Here is a 26,999-nt window from a genome sequence, read left to right as displayed (position 1 = left end):
GATTGCAGACATGCTTAACAAACCACTTGCCGCAAATCAACACGAGTATCTGCGAAAGAAGATGTGCCTTAATTGATGATTTGATGACGTCAGCCCAGACTAGCAAAAGAAGGGGTGTCACGATGTTAAAAAGTTTGCTAGGCCTGAACTGCCTGAATTGACACTCAAGAGTTAAACTAAGAAAGCTTTATTGCGCAGGTCATAAAACAAAAAAGGGTTCTTATCTGAAAGTGATTTATTGCGCACGCGTTACACATTCCAAAAATTCCTCTCTTCTTTGTTCGGCAGCCAACTTTGGCTAACGAAGCTTTTCATTATCAAAATGTAACCAATTAGTTATTTTCTGTTTTATTTTATTATTAAAGTTTGTTTATTAATTAGAATACTTTTAAAGACTTATTTTTCTCAATATCTCAAAAGATATGCAGAAGGGAATCAGCCACGGTTCATCGGTCTCTAACAGGGTGTTTTTTTCCCCTGACAGGTATCTTATTGGTTATCAAGGAAGTTGAGAAGAATTCAGATCCTTCTATCCAAAAAGTTTCAGGATGGATGATTCCAGAAAATTAGGTAAAGGGATAAAAAAGTCCATTGTGAAGGTGCTGAGGCAATAGAATAGTGCATTTTAATGTAACACATCTAGTCTAGCTTACCCTCCAGAATATTTTTGACATTTCCCATAAACTAAGATGATCAATATCCAACATACCTGAGAGCAACAGTTGGAGGAAAGCTATAGTCCAAAAGACCAGGAAGGAGGAAAATAAGGGGGGGGGGGAGTGGAGTACCAGGATTCTCCTCCCCCCCCCTTAAAAATACAATAACTTCAAAAGTTCATGAAGTCTCCTCCATGTATGCAAGATTCAAAGAAGCACAAGCTCCAAGCGCCATGATAGTAGCCTGGAGTAAACTCTCCCACTGTTTTATTAGTATTATAGATAAACGTGATTAGACTCAGTCTTTTCTGGGGAGGATTTTTTGGGAGGGGGAGGGGTGGATACATAGGGCTCCTTATACTTGGAGAATCTTAACAGTCAAACTTCTTTCTTTGAAAAGGCAGTTCTTGTGCCGGTAAATTCTCCTTGGACTTTTGGAGGAAAGCCTTTGAGGAACTCTCCAAATTCGGTCTTGGTCGGAGGTAGTGGAGAGGTGGAAGGGACCCTCCGTTCAAACCATTCTGGTGGGTCCGATAGGCTGCGTGAGTGAAGTCAGGCTGGGTTTGGTGCGGCTGCGACGGCGGCTTCCCTGCAGCTCCTCCCCGCAGGTGGAGGCTGAATTAGACAACCAACGACGGCTGCTGCTGTTTTTCCGCCGACTGCTGGGCTGCACTTTTCTCAGCAGCCGTGGCCAATTCTGATCGGGAAGGGAACTGACAGGCGAAAAAAAAGCTGAGGTAAACTCAAGAGCTGGGAACTAAGATTGGGATGCAAGGTCAGTTTGTGGGAAGGAGGTAGGGCTGACTGGCATCTGAGTCCCCTTTGCAGCGTGAAAGAGAAATGTGGGGCTGCGGGAAAGTATTTTAATGCAGGGATGCATTTAAGCAGTCCAGGGCACGATTTAAAGGAAAGATAGTAAAATGGCATTTAGAATAACTTGACACTACCAACTAGGAAGATGAGGGAAACGTCTTTTGTTTGTTTGTTAATCCTTTGCTTTTCCTTCCTTGGTGAAGGCAAAGAACTTTTTCCTGTGGGTGAGTGGGGAAGAAGGTTGTGGATTCTCACTTTCCTTCCTTATCTGTTTTTGCATTAATTTCTCTCTTCACTCTTATAATAAAGCTCCACAGGGTTGTTGTGGCATGAGAAAGCAGGAGAGGCATGGCTGTGTTTAAAACCTCAGATAGGGAAGCTGGCATTATTAATGGGGGAAATGAGTCACTGGAGGGAGAATTACTAATTGGTGGTGCAATGAGGTACATTTTCTGCTTTTATATGTGTTTCCTAGCTTTCTAAAACTTTCAAAACATGACAGCCCTTCCCAAAGATAAGAGTGCACATATGAAAGTGTAATTCAATGCAGAAAGTGAAAAGGAAGGTATTGGTTGTACCAGTTTTGTTTCACTTCCAAAAGCTTACAAAATGGATATGCTGAAGGTTTTTGCCTAACACATTTGAAGGAATGAGTAGTGGAGAAAACTGGCTTAGATTCTTTTCACAGCTGATTTAAGAATTCAAGTTACTGTGTACGGCATGTTTTGCATCACTGAAACAAATAGGCTTAACTCTCTGTTGGGCTGTGTTTTACATGGTTATGGATAATGCCAAGCAATGGTATTGCATAGATTTACTACTAATAGAAGGTGGAGGGAAAGAAATATCAATTACAACAATAGATTTCGTCTGTTAAATATGTGCCAGCTGTATATTCAGTGGAGGTTACACATCTTTTCTCTGTGAACATAATTCTTTAACGCTTATTGTACTCATAACAGATAATATTTTGTTATCACCCCTATAATTCTGAGGCTTCAGACTATTTGCTTGGGATTAGACCTTTTAAGTTTCCAGTAAACAGTCCACAGCATTAAGGTATGTACTCTGGGATCGATTGTTTTAGGTTTTTATTCAGTTGATTTCCATTAGTATGTAAGGACCTAAATTTTGACTTTGAATAATCAAGACTTATTATGGTTTTTGGCAAATGTTTAGACCCCAGTAATGGAAGAGTTCATTTTGGCCTTCTCGCCATGTTACTGATGCATTTAATCTATAGTACTGATTTTATCATGGCTATATTTGTACAATTGCATGAATGAAGTATCTGTTCCTTATATAAAATATGTTGATTCTGAAGAGTCTCCTAATCACTTGTGTTGGTTATAATTCTTATAAATCAGAAATGCTAATTGAAGAATAATCTACCAAATTGCAATTAATTAGTGACATTTTGGTTTTCACTTTGGAATGTAAACCTTCCTTTAGATATTTATTCAACTTAGGTACCACCAGGCTAAATATTTTATTTCTATAGAGCCCACGTGAGATTTTATTCCTGAGAAGTAGAATGAACAAAAGCAGTATAAAAGCCTTAACCATATTGAAAAGGAAAGAGAAGTTACAAAATGAGCAATGATATAAAGGAGGACAAATAGTTAAGGTACTACAAATCAGGTGACCCTGAGTTCTACTTCTTAGGCATAAAGTCACCCTTGGGCTGTTACTCTGTCTCAGTTGTGGAAAGAAGGCAATGGCAAACTATTTCTGAAAGTCCTTGCAAGAAAACTGCAGGAACTAGTCTAGGCAGTTTCCAAGAGTCAAAAACTCAGTTGAAATCAAATAAATAAATAAATAAATGTTCACTCTGTTACTTGGTGCAAAGGATTATGACATGTATGTGAAAGATAGTGAATCCTCAGTATATCACATGCATGTATGAAGTGCTGTGGTTGACTTAAAGGTCTATAAATTCCTTTAATATAGTGTGAAAAGTTCACTCATCACATCAATATCCAATAAAAATTGCTTTAGTCAGCCCTTCTTATCAGTCATGAAACATGTTGTGTTTTATGATGTTATTGTATGGCATTCTTTATATACATCTGTACTGTCAATTCACAAAGATTCCTGTCACTTTACAAAGGTTCAATATGAAATCTATAAAGCCATAAAATAACTTCCACCTCAAAACCCCAGTGTTGAATAAGCAACTTTATTCTTCAGCAAATATAAGCTTTGTTCAAATGCTCTCTAAGAAAATATAAGGGAGATTCCGGCTGGCTCTTTTGAGATAATGTATTCTGTAATACAGAGGTAGATCCCTAAAAATAATGTACTTTGTTTTCCATCCTTTGATCTCACATAATGGATTTGCTCCAACTGAAACAAAGTACACAGGTCAGTTCTACCTGAAATGAATGCATTTCACATCTTGACTCCCAAGACAAAAAGTACTTGTGAATTTATTTTTTTCAGCAAATTTCTAGCAAGTATTCTTATAGCAGCTTTGCAAGTCTATACCGGTATTTAAATTTACTTTTGCTTTTGTATACAGAAAATGGAGGAATAAAAGAAAAGTGCATTGTTTTTCATACAAAAATATACGCCTATTTTTAAACCATTAAACATAAACCAATATAAAACAATGTACATCAATTTTTCCTTTACAGTGATAAAAGATGCAGTTCTGAAATTGAAACTAAGCATATATCTCTGATACAAGTCTTTACATCTAGAGTAAGTCTCTTTCCAATAGTGAATAACATTTACTGCTATTGCATACTTCTAATTTAAATACATTTTCCTCACAGGTTTCTCTATTTATACATACAATATATCCATCCATGCACACATATACACACAAGCCAGCTATTAGGAACCAAATATGTATGTATACTTTTTTTCTTAGAAGATGTACAAATAGACTGAAAGTGATGGCAAGGCATAAAGGATTGTTTGCACTTGTTCTCAGCACAACTTTCCTTTCGTATAAGAAACATGATGTTTCAAGTATTTGTGTCTTTTGGGTATAGTTTCTTTGGTAGACTCACATCTTTTATGTATGTTATTGCTTATCCCTATTGATCCAACCTATATCACTGCTGACCATTTAATTCTTGTCAGATAGTGTAAATTACCAAACACAGAAAGTTACCAAGGATAGAAAGCAATAAATAAATAAGGCTGATAGATTTTAGGAGCTGACAATGGATCTTAACAACAATACAATGGGGCCAACGTTTGGGAATGGCTCCTGTTTTTCCCACATCTATATCCAAACTCTGTGAGGAAGTTCGATAGTTACAGGACTTGGTCTGTAATTAAACAATGAACCTTTGGAGCAGGTGGATTAGCCAAAAATTAGGTTGGATAATGGATGAAAAACTCATGGTTAGATTGTTAGGAAAACTAAAGCTGGAAGTCTGCAGGCTCTTTTTTTCTTTATTGCATTACTATCTTTTAGCAAGCATTGCAATTTATAACAGCTGTATTTCTATTGCTGCTGAGTGGTAATTCTAGATGAGCCCGTGTCATATTTGTCACTGCCATGGTTTGAGGACAGTGGACATTAAATGGAAAGATGCCAAAGATGCTATCACAGATAGGATTCATGGAAGAAGCTTGCTGCTCTATACACTTCATGCAAAAGGAACTGGTAATGATGATGATCGTTGGAGGATGGTTTGACACAAGTTACTGAGGGAAAGAAGAGCTGGGAGGCTTTCCCCATATTATATCTGTTGGTTTTATTCTTTGATTTTATTGATTACAACTATTTGTATGCAATCTTGTATGCAAGAGCCATGGTGGCACAGTGGTTAGAGTGCAGTACTGCAGGTTACTTCTGCAGATCACTGGCTGCCAGCAGTTTGGCAGAACGAATCTCACGAGGCTCAAGGTTGACTCAGCCTTCCATCCTTCCGAGGTTGATAAAATGAGGGTCCAGATTGTTGGGCTCAGTATGCTGACTCTGTATGTAAACCACTTAGAGAGGGCTGTAAAGCACTATGAAGCGGAAAGTCTAAGTGCTATTACTATCTACTATGGCAATTGTAGAAGGCACTCAATTATATATTAAAGGTAAAAATACTACAAATCTCTTAAAATCATAAACAAAATGCTGTTGTCTTCCAAACTTACTCCCCAAGGCTTTATAGGAAAAAAAAGTCTTCATATGATTTCAAAAGAATAAAAGTATGGGAACTGTTTTAACCTAAAGACTAACCTATTCCATGGTTAGGGGATTGCCACATAAAATAGCACTTCCATCCTCATGATCACTCTAGGATAAGTATTGATGGCATCCTCTACTGATCAGATTATGCAGGGTTCCATCAGAAGGAGATAGTCCTGAAGCTAGCAAGAAGTAAATTTTGTATAGCTTTACCGATAACAGCCAGCACCTTGAACTAAGCCTGGAAGCTCACTGGCAATCAATATAGTTCTTATTAGTTCTTCTAATAAGAACGGTACAGAGTACAGGCAAGCAGGGAGCTGTTACAGAGAACAAGATCCCTGGGCTCTCATACACTGTAGTCTGGCTCTACAAGAGAAAAAGTGGTGGGAGAAATGTATGAGAAATGTGACCTTTGCTGCTGATTTTCCTACCGCTTGTGCGAAGTTAGCAAAGGAAAATTGCAAATGCTATCATGTCACTGTGCTCACTATGACATAATCAAGAGTCAGGTTGTGATTGTGACTTCAGAGACATCGTAGCTTTGCAGATCTTTTTATAAAGGAGCAGATCTTAATTTGATTTACCTCTGAACAGAAATAGATACAATTGCATTATACAGCGTGTATCTGGGCCTGGATCATTCTAATGAATACTGAAGCAGATGGACACAGGCAACAGCTGTACTTTTCCTGGGAGTTGTGGTAATTAGCATTCTATGAAGAAGTCTTGATTTTGGTGGAAAGATTGCAGTGATTGCTGTCTAGAGTTTTGTTGTGGCCTGATGTGTTACCAAGTTACAAGGTGTTTAAGCCTCTAGGATTGGATGCTAATATTTTCAAGGGACACATTTATCTGAATAATTTTATAACTGTTCTTGATTATTTCTAGTCACTCAAATAGGCAATTTTGTCAAAGTCTGGGTTGATTTGTGGAATAATTCAAGGCAATATTGATATAATTAGTCCTGGATGTCCCTTATTCCATTCACTGAGTAAAAGTATACCCTTGGCTTTTCAAGAAAGCCAGATGCAATGAAGTGAGTGACATGTTGGCTAGAGTGATGAAAAATGAGTTCCAAGAATGTAGGCAGGAATTCATCTGAAGACATACTCCCGTGATGCAGCAAGAAAAATATTTTTATACTACTTTTTTTGCAGACTTTTCAGTAATTTGTGCAGGTGATAAAATATTGTTAGAGCTGGAGTAAATATGAAGAATTTTATTCATAACCCTTATAAGAATTTGTTTGATTTTTCAAACATTTTGTCTCAGTGAAAGAGGTATACAGAATGTAAGAGAGAAACAATAGAACATTTCCTGTATTTTTTTAAATAGAAAGAGTAGACAGAATGGATTGAAAACAATGCAACACATGCAAAATAAGCTAGATATATCTATATACCCTAATTAAAACTGATGCTGCAGTCTTCTCTGTTGAAAATGATTGAGGGGGTGATCAACCTATGTCTCCAAAAGATTCTGGAGTAAGTGGATTATAAAGACACTTCAGAAAAAAAATTGAAACTGGATTATAAAATCAAGATAGCATTGATTCTACTATTTCCCCTCTTGTTTTATAATCTACATGAAGTTGTGGTTGGAGATAGTACATAGGCACAGGGTGCAATATCATCAATCTGCTGATGGTTGTTAATCATACATCTCTGGTCCTGCTGTCAAACTAATGCTATTGAGGCTCTAAACCAATGTCTGGAGGTGTAGAGGTCTGGATGGGGAAGCATCAACATTAGCAAGAATGAGTGCATATGGATTTGATAAACCATTGGTCCCAAACAGGAAAAAAATAATTTTCAAATCTGAGTGCTGCTGTATTGCCTTGCTCAGTTCAGTGAACAATTGATGGCCCTCCTGTACTCATGACTCATGTGGCAGTTGTGGCAAAAGAGCCCCTTGCCTAACTTTGTTTCATGTACCGATTGTACCTGTTTGTGAATCGTGCATCCTGGTCATGGTTATTCACATGATTGTGATTATGGGACAGAGATTACTTTATTTATTTCTTCCACAATGAAGAATCTATGCTTTTTGGATAGAAAAAGGGAACAAAGGTTGCATTTCTTTTCTCTTTTTTTCTTTTCTTTTCCTGCCTGGTTAAAAAACAACTTTGCATCAATGTTTTCTAGTAGTTTTGATTTTTCTTAGCTGGCAAGGATGCAGTGCTGAAGGATTCCCATTAAACACTGTATACATGTATTTGAAAGCATTTCAAAACACCAAGAAAATCAGGAAAGCTGTTCAAGTTCTAGATCTGTGTCTAAATTTGTTAAAAGGATGGATAAAAATAAAATGTCTTTAATCAGAGAAAAAAGAACTTTTGTGAAAAATTTAAGATACATTGCAATATGAACATTCTGTATGAGAAAGATGTCTTGTGGAAATTCAGGGTTGCCCTTTGATTGTTCTGGATTCAAACTTGAAGGTAGCTCTGCTCAAAGATTATGTTTACCCAGATTGTCCAGAGTCCAGTAGATAAGCAGTCCAGTTGTTCTTCTCCTGATACCCTCACCACTCCCATTGAAATAGCTGTATGAATCAACCATTCAGTGGAAAATATTTAGGATGTATAACCTCATGTTTGGTGTCCACTAATCATCTCTAGTGCAATTTTAGCAGGGGAAAGCAAATCAATCCTATACTATACATGGACTCATGGTATATTATATATTGCTGTATTGTATTAAATTATGATACTATTTACTAATGTGAATGAAACTATTTTCTCTACCTTATTGCAAAATGGCTGATCTTTCTAGAATGCCACGAGCAAGTTTATTTTTAAAAGTGTTCAAAATTAAGTATAAAAATATAAAATTAGGTACATATTAAAATGTGAATGCTTATATAAATATATTTTATTTTAGTACAACAGTAAGCAAATGAAGGTTTAAAAAGCTATGTCAGCTCATTTAGATTCCCAAATGAAAAATATGTTTAACAAAAATGAAACAGTGTATATGATATAGTTTAATAATTAATTTTAATGAGTTTGTGGTTTTGATATTTATAGAAAACTGGCAATGATGTAGAGATAGCAATTTGGCAATTATAAAATATCAGCTTTCAGTGGGTATGAAAAAATGGAAAATTACCCATACTTGCATTCATTAAAATCTCAGCGTAGGTAAATAACTAATTGAACACCATCTGTCTGTTTATATTCCTACTAATAAAAATTTCTAACAGAAATTAATTAATATATGCTTTTTCTGGTATCACATCTTTAAAAAAACCTATCAGCCTTAATTCACTGTCATTGTTAGAAAGAATATATATTAAAACATTGCAATCTGTGATATGTAAAATGTACTATATTTTTCAATTGAATTTTGAAACTGCTTATAAAAATTAGATGAATGTTGCATGCTGGAACATGGGTATATATTTATTTCCTGATCTTTAATATTGTTTGCTATTAGAAATTTTAGCTAAACTGGTAGCTCTTCAGACTATGGTCCCAAGGATTTTGAAGCTTCTCTTTACATGACTAAACCAGATCAATGTATTTCTTTTGTACATGTCACTTATATTTGTATTCAATCCAGTTAATTCTTGATGCTATTTTCTCTTGTATATGCAACCTATCCTCACTGTATTCAATTTCATTTTTTTAGCGACATACAATACTCTGATTTCTATATAACTGGGTGGAAACATCTACATAATAATCATGGCTTATTTCAATAGCTATTCTTTCCTTGCAACAAACCACATGCTACAGGATATTTTTCTTCCAGTCTTTCTAAATCTTGTTCATCCTTTCTTCAGTTTTTAATGAACATTCATCTAGAGTACATTATGTGGAATAGACATTTTTATGGTGTTCTTTACTTTTGGCTATTTTTGATGTTTTTGTTTGTGTATAGAAGGATTGTTAGCCATTTTGTAAATTGCATTTCAAGTGGCATGTAAGATGAGTAAAATAAATAAGCTTACAGCATTCATTACTAAAGATATAATTATTCTAATCCATAAAATATTACTTCCAGCAATCCATCATTAATTTTCTTTCATGTAATTTCCCTCCCAGACTTGAGTCTTAATATTAACAAAAACTGACTTTTCCATTTTTGAAATTTCTCATTATCCTTTATTCTTCACTGATTCTCTTTGACTTTTGTTTAAATAATAATATCAGTAATATTTTTAGATTTATAATCATTCCATAGATGTATATTTAAAACTAACAATTCTTTCTCCCTTTTTTATGTAGTCTGATAATGTAATGGGTGAAGAACAGTGGCTGTTCAGAGTAGCTGGTTGGATGCTTTGGATTTTAATGGTAGCTCTAATGCTGTGGAGCGACTATGGCAATGGACAAGCTCAAGGTAAGATAATGAATATAATAAAACTAATGTAATTACAATATTGATCAGATTTCAATTTCAAACCATTAATATATATATACACACATACTATAAAACATATATGTGTGTGATTAAAAAAGTTATGAAGAAAATATATTAATGGTTTGAAATTAAATATATATATGCTGGTCTTGTTTTATTCGGGTCTTTTCACGTGTAAAATTGAGATTGTCTTGGCAACATTTCAGTGAGTGAGACCTCGCTGAAACGTTGCCAAGACAATCTCAATCTTACATGGGAAAAGACCTGAATACAATAAGACCAGCATACCTACACCCGTGAAAATCTATGAATATATATATTCCAAATATTGAACTTTTGATGGGATGGTTTTTGGTTAGATTTGCTATATAAATTGTTATTTCATTTCTCTGGGTGATAAATCTGTTTCTGATCATTATGCCTTTGTTGATGATTACTGTTGTTAATGACTAAGGATTTCAGGGTCAGATTGATTTCCAAATATTAGTTTAATTTATGCCATTCATATATTCTCTGGTAGCTTTTAGTGTTGCAATGAAGAGAAGGATAAAATGGTATGGTTTTAATATTCATGATTAGGGAAGTGATGTGAATAGATAGTTGCCAGAATATTTTGTAACAACTGGAGATGTCATTTTGTTTAGCCTAGGTTTTGTAGAAAAAATGAACAGCACTGTAGAGTTGCACTTTTAAAATTATGTTTTCTGAGTTTTGCTTTCAAGTATGTTGGATCATGGTATGAAACCTTTAATTTGTCTTATTTAATAAGGGAACATTGACAAACTCACAACATCTAGCCAATATGGCCAATGATAAAATGGGCTGGAGCTATTATTCGGTATCCATCTCCCCTGTGTGCACCAAAGTTCTGCATAACTGCATCTTGACTCTGAAAGAAACAGGATGAAATCTTGAAATCTGATTTTCAAATTGTATAATGTAATTGTGGCTTCTGTAAGAGTCATATGATCACATGCGTAAAGAAGAAAAAGCAGAAGAAAGGGCAAAGTAAATAAGTGCTATAGTTACATTTAAGGCAATTTTCAAAATAAATCATGTTGGAATTATAATGACAAACAGTTCTACCACTAACTCAGTAGTTTTTGAAAATATAGAATACTTTCTGGGCCAATTAACATTGCCCTCTGATTTTGGGTGGTTTTCTATGGCCACTATTTTCGCTTCCCAAATTGTCCGATTTTGAATTTCACTCAATATCCTGGAAATTCTCAGAATTCCATATAAGCTGATTCCATATAAGCTTTCAACTATTCAGATTTATTCATTGTGAAATATTACATAAACTCAGATTTATCCAATGTGTGAAGAGTTGTAGTTGTTTTAATGGCCCTGAGCAGGAGACAGAAAAGGCAATTGTTTTCATGAGAATAATTGTCCCAAAACTTTAGTGATTCAGTTGCAAAATTATGTTCATAGTAATGAAATAAAAGAGTAAATAGTCACATGGACTATTGAATGACATGGAATCCTCTTCCTCCTCCTCTAATTTTTATATTTGAAGTTGAAGGTGTTTCTTTTATTTTTGAAAATGTATAACTATTGGTTTTGTCAGTTTTCTCAGAGCTGTATAAATTGTCAACATCTATAATTATGCAAGCAACACTATTTGCAAAATGTGTGCAATTCGTTAAATATCCTATACTCTTATTCATAGTTTTGGAGAATTATTACTGGACTGAAAAGAAAATATTAAAAAAAATAAGAAACCAGTCTTAGAAAGTCCACTACAGATCAAAGAATGTGATACCAAAATCACACAATTTTCGATGTTCGAGTTTCCTCACAAATTATATGCTAGTTTCTGCATAATAGAAAAATAGAAATAAAGAATTGGTATCTATATCTAAACTGAACATTTTCTTAAGAAACAAAGTTGCATAGTATTTAAGTTTTGTACCTTATGAATTTACTTAGCTTTAATAAAAATGACAATTTATTGAAAAGCACCACTTTTTAAAGGTGAATTGTTGGCTGTAATAACCTAACAGTTGAGGTACCCACCAATGCATTTGTGAAGTATACTATGTTCTTGCTATTCAATTTCTTGAATATAATAGATTTTAACTGCACCATTTACCATTTTCATTATTTGTCTTTCTGAGAGGCAAATGTTCTGGGAGAACTTAAATTGAAAGTGCTGTGGCAACTGCAGTTCCATTGTCCATTTTCTTTTCGGAAAACATTTTATTATTACTGCTATTCAAACTCATATGCATTGTATGATGCAGAATTTTACTAAACTCACAAAAGGTTTAAACCTACTATGCAGCATATTATTTCACTGGAGAGAATTTTAACATTTTAATGCATCATCTCAGATCAGTGAAGCAAAACCTTTAACACATTTTTATGCATGACTACTGGCATTTCCCCATTGAATTCAATCAGGGAGTTTATTCCTGCATTAGGAATATATTGAGACTATTTAAACAATGAATTCACCAAGATTTTTTAATATCTAAATTTTGGGAAATGTAAAAGCCTATTCCAAATGGCTGCTATATTAATTCTGTCAATGTTTGTAGAGAAGTGGCATTTTTCAGAATATCAATTGCAGAATGTTACATAGAAGATTTTAGTTTTATGAAAAATGGCATATAGAAATAAACTGACTTGACTTGATAGTAGTGTGTTCTTTAAAAAATGGGGAATAATTTCACTATATTTACCCTAAGTCTACTCAAAAGGTTCCAGTCCTATGTAGATTTATAGGGAAGTGATTTATGATAATTAGGTGCAACCAATGTGATTCTTAGCACTCATAGACAGATTTTCTCCAGGATGAACTGTCCTCACCCTTCACGTTTTCCACGATATATTCATAACTACTGGAATTGAGTTCATCTGCTTGCTGTAAATGTTCTCTTGTTTTTCTTTTCTACAATCTTTCCCAGCATAACAAGAGCTAAGTCTTCACGTAGTAGAGAAGATATAATAGTTAGTGCCTGTGCTGATTTGTTCAATAATCAGTGAGTTTGTTTTTTTTTGGCTCTCCACTATATTTTCAAGATTCTTCTTTAATATCAAAATTCAAAAGCATCAATATTATTTCTATCTTCCTTGTTCAAATTTCAATTTGGCTTATGTGGAGGATCACAGAGGGAAACTCATTGCATGGATGATTCTGATGTATTCTGAGAGTATCTGAATATGTTTCCCAAAATCTAGTCTGTCACATGTTTTTGTCTGCTGTTCCCCCATCACCACCTGTGGACAGTTGGTCATAAAAGCAAAAGCTAACTTGTATATCCTACTTAATCCCACTAAACAGATAACGTTTGTGTAATGAGAGAGTAACTACTCAGTTTCTTTAAAAATGCACACATTTTAACAATATTAAATATTTTTTCTTCTACTGTTCAGAGACTGACTTATCCAAATATGCTTACAAATTCCACCTATTTATTTCAGAGTTGTAAATGTGAATCATGTAATACATACATTTGCCATATAAGTTACAATACAAGTAAAAACAAGATGATGAAATTAATATTAATAAGAGGTAGAATATATGTTTTAGGGTACTAGCAGACCTCTATCATATAATTATTAAGTAAAAGAATTTGCTTCACTATGTTATATATTTTGAGGATTTAAAAAGGCAAACATTATTAAATGCATTTAAAAATAAGATTTCTCAGAAGAATGAATAACTCCTTTAAAAATATAACACACTTAGAGCAAAACAGACAAGCCCTTTCAGACATATTTTTGGCAGTCTTACTGGCATTAATAGGGAAAACTACATGGAAATAAAATGAACTGGCAGGGAGAAATATAATACAATGATGCATAAAATATAACAACCTCTAATCTTGGAGTCTATACTGCAGTAAACATAAATTTGTTGAAGTATCCAATGGAATTTTTATGGACTATAAAGCAATTCAATTTAGAATTTAATGAGTGTTTTGTTTAAGTAGTCACAATTAACTTTATCTTTAGATTTTTCAATACATATACTATATACTGTGTGTGTCTGTGTGTGTGTCTATGTGTGTGTGTGTGTGTTAGTTATAGGGACAAAATAAATGCATGTAATATATTCATTTACAAATATATTTGATCCACTTTTTAAACTCAATATATTCAATATATAGTTTAAGTATATTTAAAACTGATGGATTTAAAATTATTAACTGAAAAAGTGTGTTTTAATAATGTATGAAAAGGAAAGGATAAAACCACTTGTAGACAATGAATCTTCATGTGCCATTTATAAAATTATTACTATACCTTTTAAAATTCTAATTTTTAAAATATGTTTTCAGAATTCTGTTTACTGAATATTAAAGTAGCTTATACCATTTACTATAAGCAATAAATAATTTTGATCTGTGTTACAGTGTAGTTTCATAATATGGAGCTAAATTTGCTGGGAATTCTGGGACTAAAAGTTTGGAAGGTTGGAAAACATTTTTTTCTTTTCATTTCTTCAGTTTAAGTTATAACATTCTTGATTGCTACTATACTTAGAATCAATGTTGCATCATTTTTTGGTGGTAAACTAAATAGGTTGTTTCAAACATGTTCAACTTTTATTATTGACTGTGGCTTCAATTGTATCTCTAAATTCATTGAACAATGCCAACAGTTCTGACTCTTAATTCATATTGCTGTTTGGATTAAGTCACTGCTTAATTTTAATGTTAAATTACTGACAGTTTCCAAGACAAGAATGGAGGAAAAGATTGCAGGAGAGACTTAAGAAACAGAAATTGGAAGTCCATCGAATGAAATGTAATTAAAAGAAATTAATTATTAGTATCATAATGGTATCATTTGAATGCCAAACACAATCACAATCAAAAACTAATACTAATTTCATGAATTTTCATGTTATCCTTATTTAGAGGCAAAACAATCTTCTTAATGTTATTTTACTTTTTACTAAAATTTAATTTTGCAAGCTATTCTTTGTTTTAATTTAAGTTTTGAATCAATGTTGAGTCAATTCTATTTCAGTTGGTTTTGCTTTGCTGTTTATATCTGCCATACCCTATTTTCATTAATAAGAGTAAATACAGGTGTGGTCCTCAACGTACGACCACAATTGAGACCAAGGTTTATGTTGTTGAGTGAGAAATTTGTTAAGTGAGTTTTGCCCAATTTTACGACTTTTCTTGCCACATTTATTGACTCACTAAAGCTGTTAAATTAGTATCATGGTTGCTAAGTGAATCTACCCTCTCCATTGTCTTTGCTTGTCAAAAGGTTGCAAAAAGTGATCACATGACTCCATGACACTGCAACCATCATAAATATGAACTAGCTGTCTAGCATCCAAATGTAAATCACATGACCATGGGGATCATAAATATGAAAAATGATCATTTTTTTCAGTCCTATTGTAACTTTGAACAGTTACTAAAGGAACTGTTGTAAGTTAAGGATTACTTGTACTATATTTATCTGCTGTCATACTTAGGTTTTTCTGATACTGATTTTCAGTGAGAGCTAAAAAAGAACTTGGTTATTTTTTTTCTTCTTTACTGATAAACAAAGTATATAATCAGCACACAAGAATTCAGTCAAGTCTCCTGATATGCATTTTTGTGCATCAACCTTCTGTGTTTAAACATGGCATTTCTAAAAAGTAATTTCTTAAGAGTTAGGGACTATTATATTTATGTATGCAAGGTAGCAAGAGCTTCAACATTGAGTAAACAATCATTATTTTTATATCTATTTATCAAGCAAGCTGAATGCATCAAGCAAGCTAAATGCACCAAGCAAGTTAAATGCATGCTTGGGATCTTAGAACATAAGATTTGGCCTAAGTAATTACCCAAGTTTTATATGGTAAACAGTTCTATAGTATATTTTGTTCTACTTACATTCAATTAGAGAACATGGAATGTGAAATAATGCTTTCTCAACACATTATGTGGGCCTGCACAGATAAATCTGGTACACACTAATTAAGATAAATGTTGGTAATTCTGCAAACAATGTATTCAAAGTTATCCTGGTAGCATGCCATTAGGAATGTTTATTGTTCTACACTTTTGTTTATTTTTATACAGTCAGAATGGTGATTATTTTACATTCACTCATTTCTAATAAACATCAATGAACTTTAATCATTTAATTTGACCATATCTCATAACTGTTATATCTTTGCAAACAGACTTCTGTACAAGAGCAAAGTTAATAACCTCCTAAATACTTTTCCCATATGGCAAAATATCTTATTTATAGAATAAGAAACTAGTTCCCATAATGGAGTTAATTTAAAAATTAGACTTTTTAGAACACATATTTGTGTATATAGCATGGGGGTCTAGTGGATAGGTTAGTCAGAAAGTGAGACAAATTTAGACTTTGTCCTGAAAATAAGAACAGTATAGACATTCTGATATTAGTTTCCATGAAGATGTATCTAACTTCAGGTGTCCTCTAGTAACCAAATTGTACAGTGGCACTGTCAAGATACTTATCATTTAGAATATTTTAGTTTAATTTATACTTTATCTTCTGAAAAGGTTTGATATTTTTCTTGTATCATAACTTAAACATAAACTAAAATAAAAAATCAGCCTGCAGAAGAAAGAGAAGGTTTATATAAAGAAGACAATTTCACAGTAAACATATTACAGTTCATTATTATTATTTTTTTAAATTTATTGGCTACTCCACAGTAGACTTTGGGTGATGTATAAACTAGGAAAAAACAGTTAAAAACATCAAATTAAACAGGCAGCACAGATGAAAAAAAATCTAATAAATAGCAAAAATAGAAAAATAACCATTGAACAAATAAGAAACATCAGGCCAATACCAGGTTTCTGGGTGTCCAGGAGAAGGGTAATCTGTTGGTGATGCTGTTCCAGAGAGTGAGAACTACAACAGAGAAGGCATACTTCCTAGATCTCACTGTCAGGGTCCCAAGTAAGAGATCCAATGCAACCAAAATTCTGAGGCCAAGGCATTCCTCAAAGTCCAAATTTATTAGGCATGTCATATTGGCACATCTGTTGAAAACCCGACTCTGAAGGTCCTGGGGTTTTCCCTACCCAAATTAATTCCAAATTCCTTCTCCCAGTAATTCCCTTCCTCACTCCACATGTCTATCACATGGCCCAACCAGGTCACAGTCCCGACTCCATTTGGGTTCAGTCCATGCCTCCCCAGCACCTTCTGGGAACGTCCTTGATTCCCAGGAGAAAGTATTTTTTATTTTGGCTACAAGTCCCCAAGTATGTCTACTGTCCCCTCCCATTCTCACAGTTCCAATCAGCCTTGCTGTGGCAGCCCTAAAGATGCTCCAAAATGGCTTCAGAGTTGACAATCACAAGATGGCAATGTTTAATGTAGGGAACCTGGAGTGGACCCATTAAGCTGGAAAATACTGAAAGTGGAGAAATCATTGAAGGCAAGTAGACTCAACTCCGAGGCCCTATGGTACAGGTGTCAAACTCATGGTGTCATAGCAACATCATGTAACATATTGGAACTCCCCCCCCCTCTTCGCTGAACCAGACATGGGCTTGGCCAGCACGTGATGCATCTGGCATACAGGGTTTATAGGTAATAATCAGCACCTTGAATTTCACTTGGAAGCCAACTGGCAACCAATGCATCTGGTGGGAGTTATTGAGAGGTGCCTGTTACTGCACACACTGCTGCATTCCGAACCTTCAAGGTAGCCTTCGAAAGTAGCCCCATATAGAATGCATTGTAATACAATTATGAGGTGATCAAGGCATACATTTCTGTTTCACACTCACAGAAGGAGCACAATTGGTACACTAGATGAGCCTATGCAAGGACCTTACTATTCTTTGAACAGTAGCTGTTAGTCCAGAAGGACTCCCAAGTTTGTGTACCAGTATTGACTGGGAATGGGCAGTCCCATCCCAAACCAAAGATGGCAACATCTCTAACTCAGAGTGTAGATCAAAATAAACAGGATTATTCTTAATCCAATTGGTAAATTTTTTTCCAAGTAATGGGAACAGTTAAAGTAGATTTGATTTATACTCCAATACTGGCATTATATCAAATTATTCTATTTTTTTCCTAACATTTTGTATGAAAAACAAAACAGGTCCTGAGGAAATTTGATTTAAGAGGTTGTATAGTATACATATGAATGCAATGAATTTAGCATTCATTGGGTACTCTACCCAATATTGTTTGAATTGTGGGCCTCTTTAAGGTTTCTTATAGTCTTCTGCAATAGTTTTTTAACCAATATGAAATGGCACTTTCCTAATATAGTCTACAATGTGTCAACTCGTAAAGCATTCCTGTATATTTTGCCTCTGACATATGGTAGCATTAAATTTTTCGTAAGCAGTTGTTAGGACAACTGCTATCAAAAGCAAAACTAAGAATGCCTCAATATTAATTGGAAAATCTTATTAATAATCAGTGGATTGCTACCGACATCCTGTAAATTATATATTTTATGTTTCATGCTGGATTGATATTAGTAAACATATCATTCATTTTACAAGGTTTTCTTTCAATATTTGTTGAAACTAGATTTGCCATTAATTCTATCAAGGCTTAGTTTATAGCCTATCTGAGTAATACATTTGCTAAAGTATATATAATTTTCCATATAAATCAAGAGGACTCATTTTTCTGATTTTAAAATATATTCCCATGAAGCATAAATTGAAACAATTTAACTAATTAATATAAATTGCTCACATCAGATTTGTCAATTGATTTTCATTGCACAGATTAAAAATGTGGAATATTTAAAATATGTGAATGGCTATTTTAACAGGACAGTAGAGGATTTATGGTGGATTAAATAGTTACGAATAACAATCAATTTGTGAATGGGAGACTGGGATCCTTTACTAACTTTTGCTCTTTTTCCCAGTAGCTCTGCACTTGTTATTTTATTTAGCTTTCCCAGACCATAACTCTTTAATGAAATTGGATGCATCTTTTTGCTATCTAAACCTTGCAGTGATTCACAGTGATTCTAAGTTTTTTTTAAATAATGCCCTGGTAGATGACATAGTTATCCTTCACTCTGGACTATTTATTTGTTTACTAATGAGATTTGGAGGCTGCTCAACTGTAAAAATGACTCTGGGTGACTCTTTCATTCCCTTATAACATATCAGCAAAGTATTTTGCATTCTTATGAAACCATAGCTAGTTAACTGCATTGCCTTCCTCAATCATTTGAAGAGTGTACTGCTGCCAGACTGTAAGACTATACTGCATTAATAGAAATGCAGACTCTCTCTTTTTTTTAAAAAAAAAAATCCTGAACAAAACTCCTTACTGTGCTTTCTCTTTATCATACTTTTTTATTTTTGTTTTAATCTCAGTAAATATCATGAATAATTCAGTTCAGAGAATCACAAATTTCAGACTTCTCTGGAATATATTTATCCTCTTACATACCTTTTAGCCTTTTCAAAAAATTCAATCAGGTTAAGAGCACTTTAATGCACCTATAACATATCCATTGTCCCAGCTTTTAGATTAAAGGAATAAAAACTTCTTGTAATGCTTATGAGACAAGTTTTGCTTATCCCAATAATAGAAAAATAATTAGTTTTATTTGATTTACCTTTGATTTTGAAATGCTTAAGCTGGATATCATCCAGAATGTTTTATATATTGAAAAAGGAAATATAAAACCACCTTTTAGCTAGCTGTGCTAAATTTATTGCCATATAAAATAAATTATTTTACCACCAATGATCCTGCAATTTCCTTCTCCTTTTCTATACATATGTATAAGAACAGAACAAAAATGGTTGGGAATTGCACTGTAATTAATTTTCAAATACATTATTGTGTAACAATTGTGAACAATCACTATGGGTTTTTTCAAAATAACTATACAGATTGCATATCTTCACAAAATCATTACAGTGTCTTATAAGACAGAGTGATGCTTTTGAAAGCAACATTGAGTTGGAATTGAAATATGTTGTCCTAAATTACTTTGCCAATTTTCTGAGAGCTTAAGCAGCCAGAGTATAGAACATTAGTACTTTTCTTCATTCATTCCTTGGAAAATTCATAAAGAAATTCTTAAACACTCATACTTACGCATCTATTGGCTGGCAGTGTTGATTAACTTCCTAATCTGCTGCAGTATAAGCTGAATTGCAATAAAACAACTTTGCAGAATGAAAATTTCCATTGACGCATATTCTCACTTTTTCCTCGCTTCTTGGTCTTCAGTTCTTCTCATTCCTACTGGGAAATAAAACATTTGTACATATTGTTAGGGATGTAACCCTAGGCTTGGCTTGGCAATGTATATTAAGCTATGATTATATTACTGTTACTTTAAATGCTTAAGAGATTAATTGGTTAATTACCTCAAGCAGCCATAAGAGGACGCCACAATGGTTGTTAGATCTCTCTCTCTGTTTTGTTAGAAGCTGGTTGGTGTATGGTGAGGTATTGTGGTTTGCAACTGTTTGCTATTTTGTGGGTTAAACTGAGAATATTGATAACTGACTGACTGAAGCATGTATGACTTGGACTGTTAACCGGATTCTGAATACCTCTATAGTTCTACATAGTAAACTACTATGTTTTTATACTATTCAGTGTCTCTGTATGCTGGTTTGTGCGTGTTATTCCATATCACTCTCATTACACTTCTCTGCATACTCACTCTTCTAACGGGGAGCTTAATTACTTAACACATATGACCAGTTGCATCTCTCCACAATGATATGATCATAATTTGTGACCTGTCCTGCTGGGTTCCCTAGAAAATCAATGGGAAGGTCACAAAGTTCCTGGGACACTGTGCCTTCTTCATACCCTTGTACACTACACATCCTTGCATTTTTGTGCATTAATTTGCACCTGTTTGAACTTTCTCAACCCTCCCATGCACTTTACAAAGCCTCCCTATTATCACATCTCTTGTGCACTGCCTGGAACCCCATGCAACCTTCCTGACCTGCAACACACCTTTGCAATCTTCCTCGAACTTCACACCTTTTGTATCCTTACTGACTATGTTGTGCCTCTTAGTCACCCATTCCTTCATATCTGATCTCTACCACACCTCAAATATCCCCTTGCATTCCCGCACACCCTTCCTGACCCTTCCCATTCCCCCATGTACTCCCTTGCTCCTCTCTCACCTAGTAGAAGCCATTTATCTGCCTGCCAGCCTGGACTTACAATTTCCTACAGGCTTCCCCACTGATTTTGGTTGTGGGAAACTGTCAGGAAGTTAGTTACCTTGCTTAACAAGAAGTTATTTCAGTTAATGCAACCAGTGCATCAGGGTTGCTATTGCTAAGTGGTGCAATCATGCTTTATGACCTAATTGCTTAGTGACAACATTTCTGGCCTCAATTGTCTTTATAAATCAGGGGCTATATGAATTTAGTAAATCCTTATTCACAGTAACAGGCAGGCATGATTGAAATTTCATCATTAGCAGATGGGATAAAAATCAAATCTGTTTGTAGCTTAGTGCTAACTTTAGTTCCATAGTTACCATTTTCTTTTCCCTAATAATTAACAAATCACAGTCATGATACTACACAGGTAATGTTGGATATTAGGAATTATAAATCACATCTATAACAGGAAAATGATGCGATGTGTCATTTGGCCTGAATAGGTGTCAAATGTCTTCAGAAATGCAATCTGATTTTCAGAATTTGAATAAGATTTAGAAAAAAATGAGTTATTTCTCATAACCTTTTGTTAACATTTATTCGAATCCCAGAACTAAGAAAGGAAGTAGTAAGAAAGAGAATTTTGTCTGATTTTTCATTCTTTAATTCAGAGTTCAATACATTAAAGGACCTCATCCCCAAAGTTCTGCAGGTTATTTTGAAAAACCTCCTTATATATTACTGACAGAAAAAAAATGTTTTGCTCCTTTTTGTTTCTTAGACTTTGATTTTTGCTGCCAAGAAACTCATTTACCGATACTATAGTTCCAAAGACAAAAAAAGTCTGTAAATAATATATGAAGTAGAATAGTCATTATATGATAATCAATATACTAAATGCTATTAATTGGAGATAAATTGAGATTAAATGAGTTCTCCACCAAAAAGTCAATTTTAGGCAAGAGGCATGTAGTATGTACTCCTGGGAGAAAATAACTGAATTTTGTTTATGCACTCACCAACTAAGTGCTTATCAAGGCTGCCTGACTTAGAAGGCTTGGCTGCATTTCATCAAAATTACTATTATAAAAGGGAAAAACAGGAATCTTTTCAGTTTTTTAGCAGATGTTTGAAAGTCCCATGTACAGACTACAGTGCAAAGGACCACAAGATGATAGAAACCAATGGTAGAGTTTGTTCTGTGGTTTCTCACTATTATGCCAGAGATGTTTTCAGATCTTTTCAAGAGCTATGACAAATAAGAAAAAAAAAGAAGTGAAGTCTTGCTTCTTTCTGCCTTTGTTTCTGAAATGGAATAACATTGTTGCTGATAATGTGACCAGATAATTAGAACAGTTCTGCAGGCTTGTCAAATATTAGCTAGATAAAATCTGCATATAGTTCTTCCTGGCCAGATCATATCTTCATTTAATTAGCAAAGCTTCTCCATAAGTATGATTTTTTGGATTCATAAATTCTCCATGTCAGCATTATTTCTTCATTCACAGATAGAAAGATGTTAGAAGAAATCAACACAGCAAATGGTTAAAATTCCCCCAGAGGAATAAGTTTTGCCACACACTGTATAGTATGAATTATCCAGTTTATGGCTTCAAACTCTCTCTCCTAATCATGGAACTTTTATCCCAAACAATAAGCCTAGAATGTTGAAGCAAATCTTGCAGTACTGGACATTTTTTTTCCAATGGTACAAAGAACATTTTCATTCACTCAGTTGGGTATTTTGAATCTTGAATGTGCTAACCTACCCCCAGGCATCAGTGTTGCTGCAATACCAGATGATGTTACAGCAATAGCAACCTCTCCATTTCCCCTAACTTTAGTGGGGATCAAGTGGATAACAAATGTCTTTTCCATTCCTCCTGATGTGTTAGGGAAAATTGTTGATGCAAGATTGCTTTGCAAGCACTTAGACATACAGTCATAGTCATATGCAGGCGTTGCTCATTATTCAAAAATGGCTGCACAACTCTCTGCTTTTGTTTAAGTTGCATTGCAATAATTCATGATTGTCACCATTTTGTACTGTTTGCTGGTTTTGGCAAGTTATATTCTTCAAGTGTTTTTTTCTTAATTTCTCAAGTTTTTCTTTTATTTCATTTTTAGACATGGGCCCTAGATTTTGGACACCTTCTGTAAAAGTTAACCCATTTAGATACTTTTGTTCAAAAATGTTACCCTAAGATGCATCGGTTCACCATCTGAAGCTCACGATGAGAGCTCTAGTAGTACATATACAGTAGTAGGCTTCTGATGGTTCAGCAGTGCAACTGAAAAAGAGAGGTTGTGCCAAGGCTGAGGGGCAGTGCCTAGTTCTGTTTTTTCTAGTTGACCAGTATGAACAAAATATACAATGTTTGTTCACTGAGTTTGAGACAGACAGGAGGAGGAATTAAAGTGCTAGCCTCCTCTCAAGTTTTCAGTACACTCAGTATATGTTTAAGTGTTTTCCAAAAAACAAAAACAATCAACAACATCCTGAGCTGTGTTGTTGGGGCTATTAGGATGTCATTCTTATATGATATAAATTCACATAGAAATCTGTGAGGATGGCTTGACATTGTAATTTTGCAACTCAAAACTCTTTCCAACAATTGCATCCATAATTGTAGGTTGCAGTACAAAGGTTCTCTCTCTGCACTTACTGAGTGTATGTACGTGAGGTAGGAAAGGAAAAATGGCTTGTTTGATAACAAAGGATGAAGGATTAAATGAAGAAAGGATTGGCATATATCACTAGGTTGACGAGCAATGATTGGTATTAGTAGTTAAGATATACGGAAAAATATAAGAATAGTGTGAATAAATGTGCCATTGATACAAACTATTTATTGCTATTTATGATTCATAAATACTCCTTTGATACCAGTTGCACGGGGAACAGCCAAGTGCAGATGGAAGGCAATTGCCTAATTTATCTTTTTTTTAAATCATCAAGTTATCTTTGACTTTTATTGGCTGCAAAATTACTCTGTTTCCCGTAAGAGGAGGGTAACCTTTCCAATGATAAAATCAGTTTCATATAAGCATGCCTAGATTAAGTTACCTAGAAGTAAAATAAGATTAGAAATACATTATGAAAATAAAAGTGTGAAACCGTTGAAAGTTATTGATTTCAGCTATTTGGGACTTGAAATGCTAGTTACAAAGTTTTAAAATACAAGAGGGAAATATGTTTGGTATTGTAGATCTCTCTCTCTCTCTCACACACACACACACACACACAAAACATAAAAATATTTATTTCATAAAGATATAAGAAACCATGGCAAGGATTGATTTCCTAAATTTTTTTGCAGTATCTGCCTAAGATTTCCAATACTTTTTTTTAATTACCCAATAAGCTACATTGATTCTTTTGTGAAAAGAAACACAGAATGGAGAGTTTTAAAATGGTTTAACCTTCAACATCTCCTGCTATATTCATTGATGTGTATATCAATCATTCATATATTTTTGAGAGATAAGAGTCCCAGTGGGCTATTGCAATACATTCTATCTGGAATGTCCTTGAAGAATTTTCAAAAGGTGCAATTGGCTTGGGATGCAACAGCATGGCCAATTTTAGGTTCACATTATTGTATTCATGTAACATCTCTCCTTCAAAAGCTCCCTTGGTTTCTAAGGAACCACCGGGTATAATTTAAGAATTTTCAGAAGGTGCAATTGGCTTGGGATGTGAATGCATGGCCAATTTTAGGTTGACCTTCTTGTGTTCAGATATTGTATTTCTCCTTCAAAAGCTCCCTTGGTTTCTAAGGAAGTACTGGGTATAATATAATGCTGTAAAGCACTACATGTACAGGCAGTGGCGGGATTCAAATAATTTAATAACCTAATGATTTCTTATAATTCAATACAATAGCACAGTTGGAAGGGACCTTGGAGGTCTTCTATGCCAACCCCCTGCCTAGGCAGAAAACCCTGTACCGTTTCAGACAAATGGCTATCCAACATCTTCTTAAAGACTTCCAGTGTTGGGGCATTCACAACTTCTGGAGGCAAGCTGTTCCACTGATTAATTGTTGTAACTGTCAGGAAATTTCTCCTCAGTTCTAAGTTGCTTCTCTCCTTGATTAGTTTCCACCCATTGCTTCTTGTTCTACCCTCAGGGGCCTTGGAGAATAGCTTGACTGCCTCTTCTTTGTGGCAACCCCTGAGATATTGGAACACTGCTATCATGTCTCCCCTAGTCCTTCTTTCTCTTAAGCTAAACATACCCAGTTCCTGCAACTGTTCTTCATGTGTTTTCGTCTCCAGTCCCCTAATCATCTTTGTTGCTCTTCTCTGCACTCTTTCTAGAGTCTCCACATCTTTTCTACATTGTGGCGACCAAAACTGAATGCAGTATTCCATGTGTGGCCTTACCAAGGCATTATAAAGTGGTATTAACACTTCACGTGATCTTGATTCTATCCTTCTGTTTATGTAGCCTAGAACTGTGTTGGCGTTTTTGGCAGCTGCTGCACACTGCTGGCTCATATTTCTTCCAATAACCATTTCACCCAACAGCTCAGAAAGTTAACAATGGTTCTCCTGAAGTGGTGCGAACTGGCCGAATCTCACCACTGTGTACAGGGACAGAAACAACTGCCTTTGGCCTTAGCAGGGCTAATTAAGGCACATGGAATACTAGAGGAACAAACAGAGCAACTTTTGCATCTCATTTGGAAACCAAGGACCCAGAGTATGGAGGAAGAATGGAGAGGCCAATCAAGCACAGTAATCCCATGGCCATTGAACCAGTTTTTGGGCTTTTGGCAAAAGTTGCTCTCATCAGAAAAGAGGACTTTGGACCACTGAGCAACAGGACTTTGGAACACTGTGCTTCATTAAGACCAGGGTTAATGCAGCCGTCTACCAGGAGATTTTGGAGCACTTCATGCTTCCTTCCGCAGATGAGCTTTATGGGGATGCTGACTTCATTTTCCAGCTGCCCACACTGCCAAAAGCACCAAAACCTGGTTCAATGACTGTTGGATTACTGTGTTTGGTTGGCCAGCAAACTCGCCTGACCTGAACGCCATAGAGAATCTATGGGGCATTGCCTAGAGACAGATGAGAGACATGAGACCGAACAATGCAGAAGAACTGAAGGCCGCTATTGAAGCATCCTGGTCTTCCATAACACCTTAGCAGTGCCACAGGTTGATAGCTTCATTGCCACGCCGCATTGAGGCAGTAATTGCTGCAAAAGGGGTCCAAACCAAGTACTGAGTACATATGCATGCTTATACTTTTCAGAGGTCCAACATTGTTTTATGTACAATCCTTGTTTTATTGATTGCATGTAATATTCTAATTTTCTGAGATGGTGGATTTGGGGTTTTCATGAGCTGTAAGCCATAATCATCACAATTATGACAAATCACGGCTTGAACTATCTTGCTTTGCATGTAATGAGTCTTATCTCATAATATTAGTTTCAACTTTTAAGTTGCATTACTGAAATGAATGAACTTTTGCACGATATTCTAATTTTTCGAGTTTCACCTGTATTTTCTCTTCTATTAGTATACTTGGTTTTGTCAGAAAGATTTAATGATGATGTGATGCATGATAAAGAAATTGTACTTGCATTAAAAAAAAAACCTTAAAGAATTTTTGGAAGCATAATACAGCTTCTGGAACTTCTAGATGGCTTTTGGATATTTTTTCATGATGTGCTGAAAGTGAAACCTTAGTTTACACTAAACTTCAATGTTTTTCCCCATGGTGCAAGCGAAATTAAAACAAAACAAAACAAACAAACAAAAAAATCCATAAACCCACCCAACCGGTATATAGAAATTTAGTTTATGAATAAACTAAAAAGCATATGTTTATTAACCCAGAGATTATTTCACAGGGAAAATATTTCAGAGTTGTATTTAAAATTTGATTTGGGTTTGTGTTAATTTCT

The 26,999-nt window shown here is 34.7% G+C and overlaps 1 protein-coding gene across 12 annotated transcripts in view; it reads left to right on the top strand.

Moving 5' to 3' along the window:
• The first annotated feature begins 929 nt into the window (after positions 1-929).
• Positions 930-26,999, top strand: part of ROBO2 (roundabout guidance receptor 2) — an 893,684-nt gene continuing 867,614 nt past the window's right edge. For 4 of the 12 annotated variants that reach the window (XM_081952935.1, XM_081952943.1, XM_081952934.1 and 1 more), the window contains exons 1-2: positions 933-1,393; positions 9,845-9,959. In XM_081952935.1, the coding sequence (XP_081809061.1) occupies positions 9,857-9,959 (103 nt within the window). In that variant the 5' untranslated portion in view covers positions 933-1,393; positions 9,845-9,856. Of the gene's footprint in view, positions 1,432-9,844; positions 9,960-26,999 lie in introns of all 12 variants that reach the window. The other 8 variants (XM_081952940.1, XM_081952931.1, XM_081952929.1 and 5 more) reach the window with 4 other exon arrangements.

The sequence above is a fragment of the Natrix helvetica genome (genome assembly GCF_964273705.1).
Source record: "Natrix helvetica genome assembly, chromosome: 4".
Classification (NCBI taxonomy): domain Eukaryota; kingdom Metazoa; phylum Chordata; class Lepidosauria; order Squamata; family Natricidae; genus Natrix; species Natrix helvetica.
Note: the sequence above shows the minus strand (reverse complement) of the source record. Positions and strands in the feature narration are given on the sequence as shown.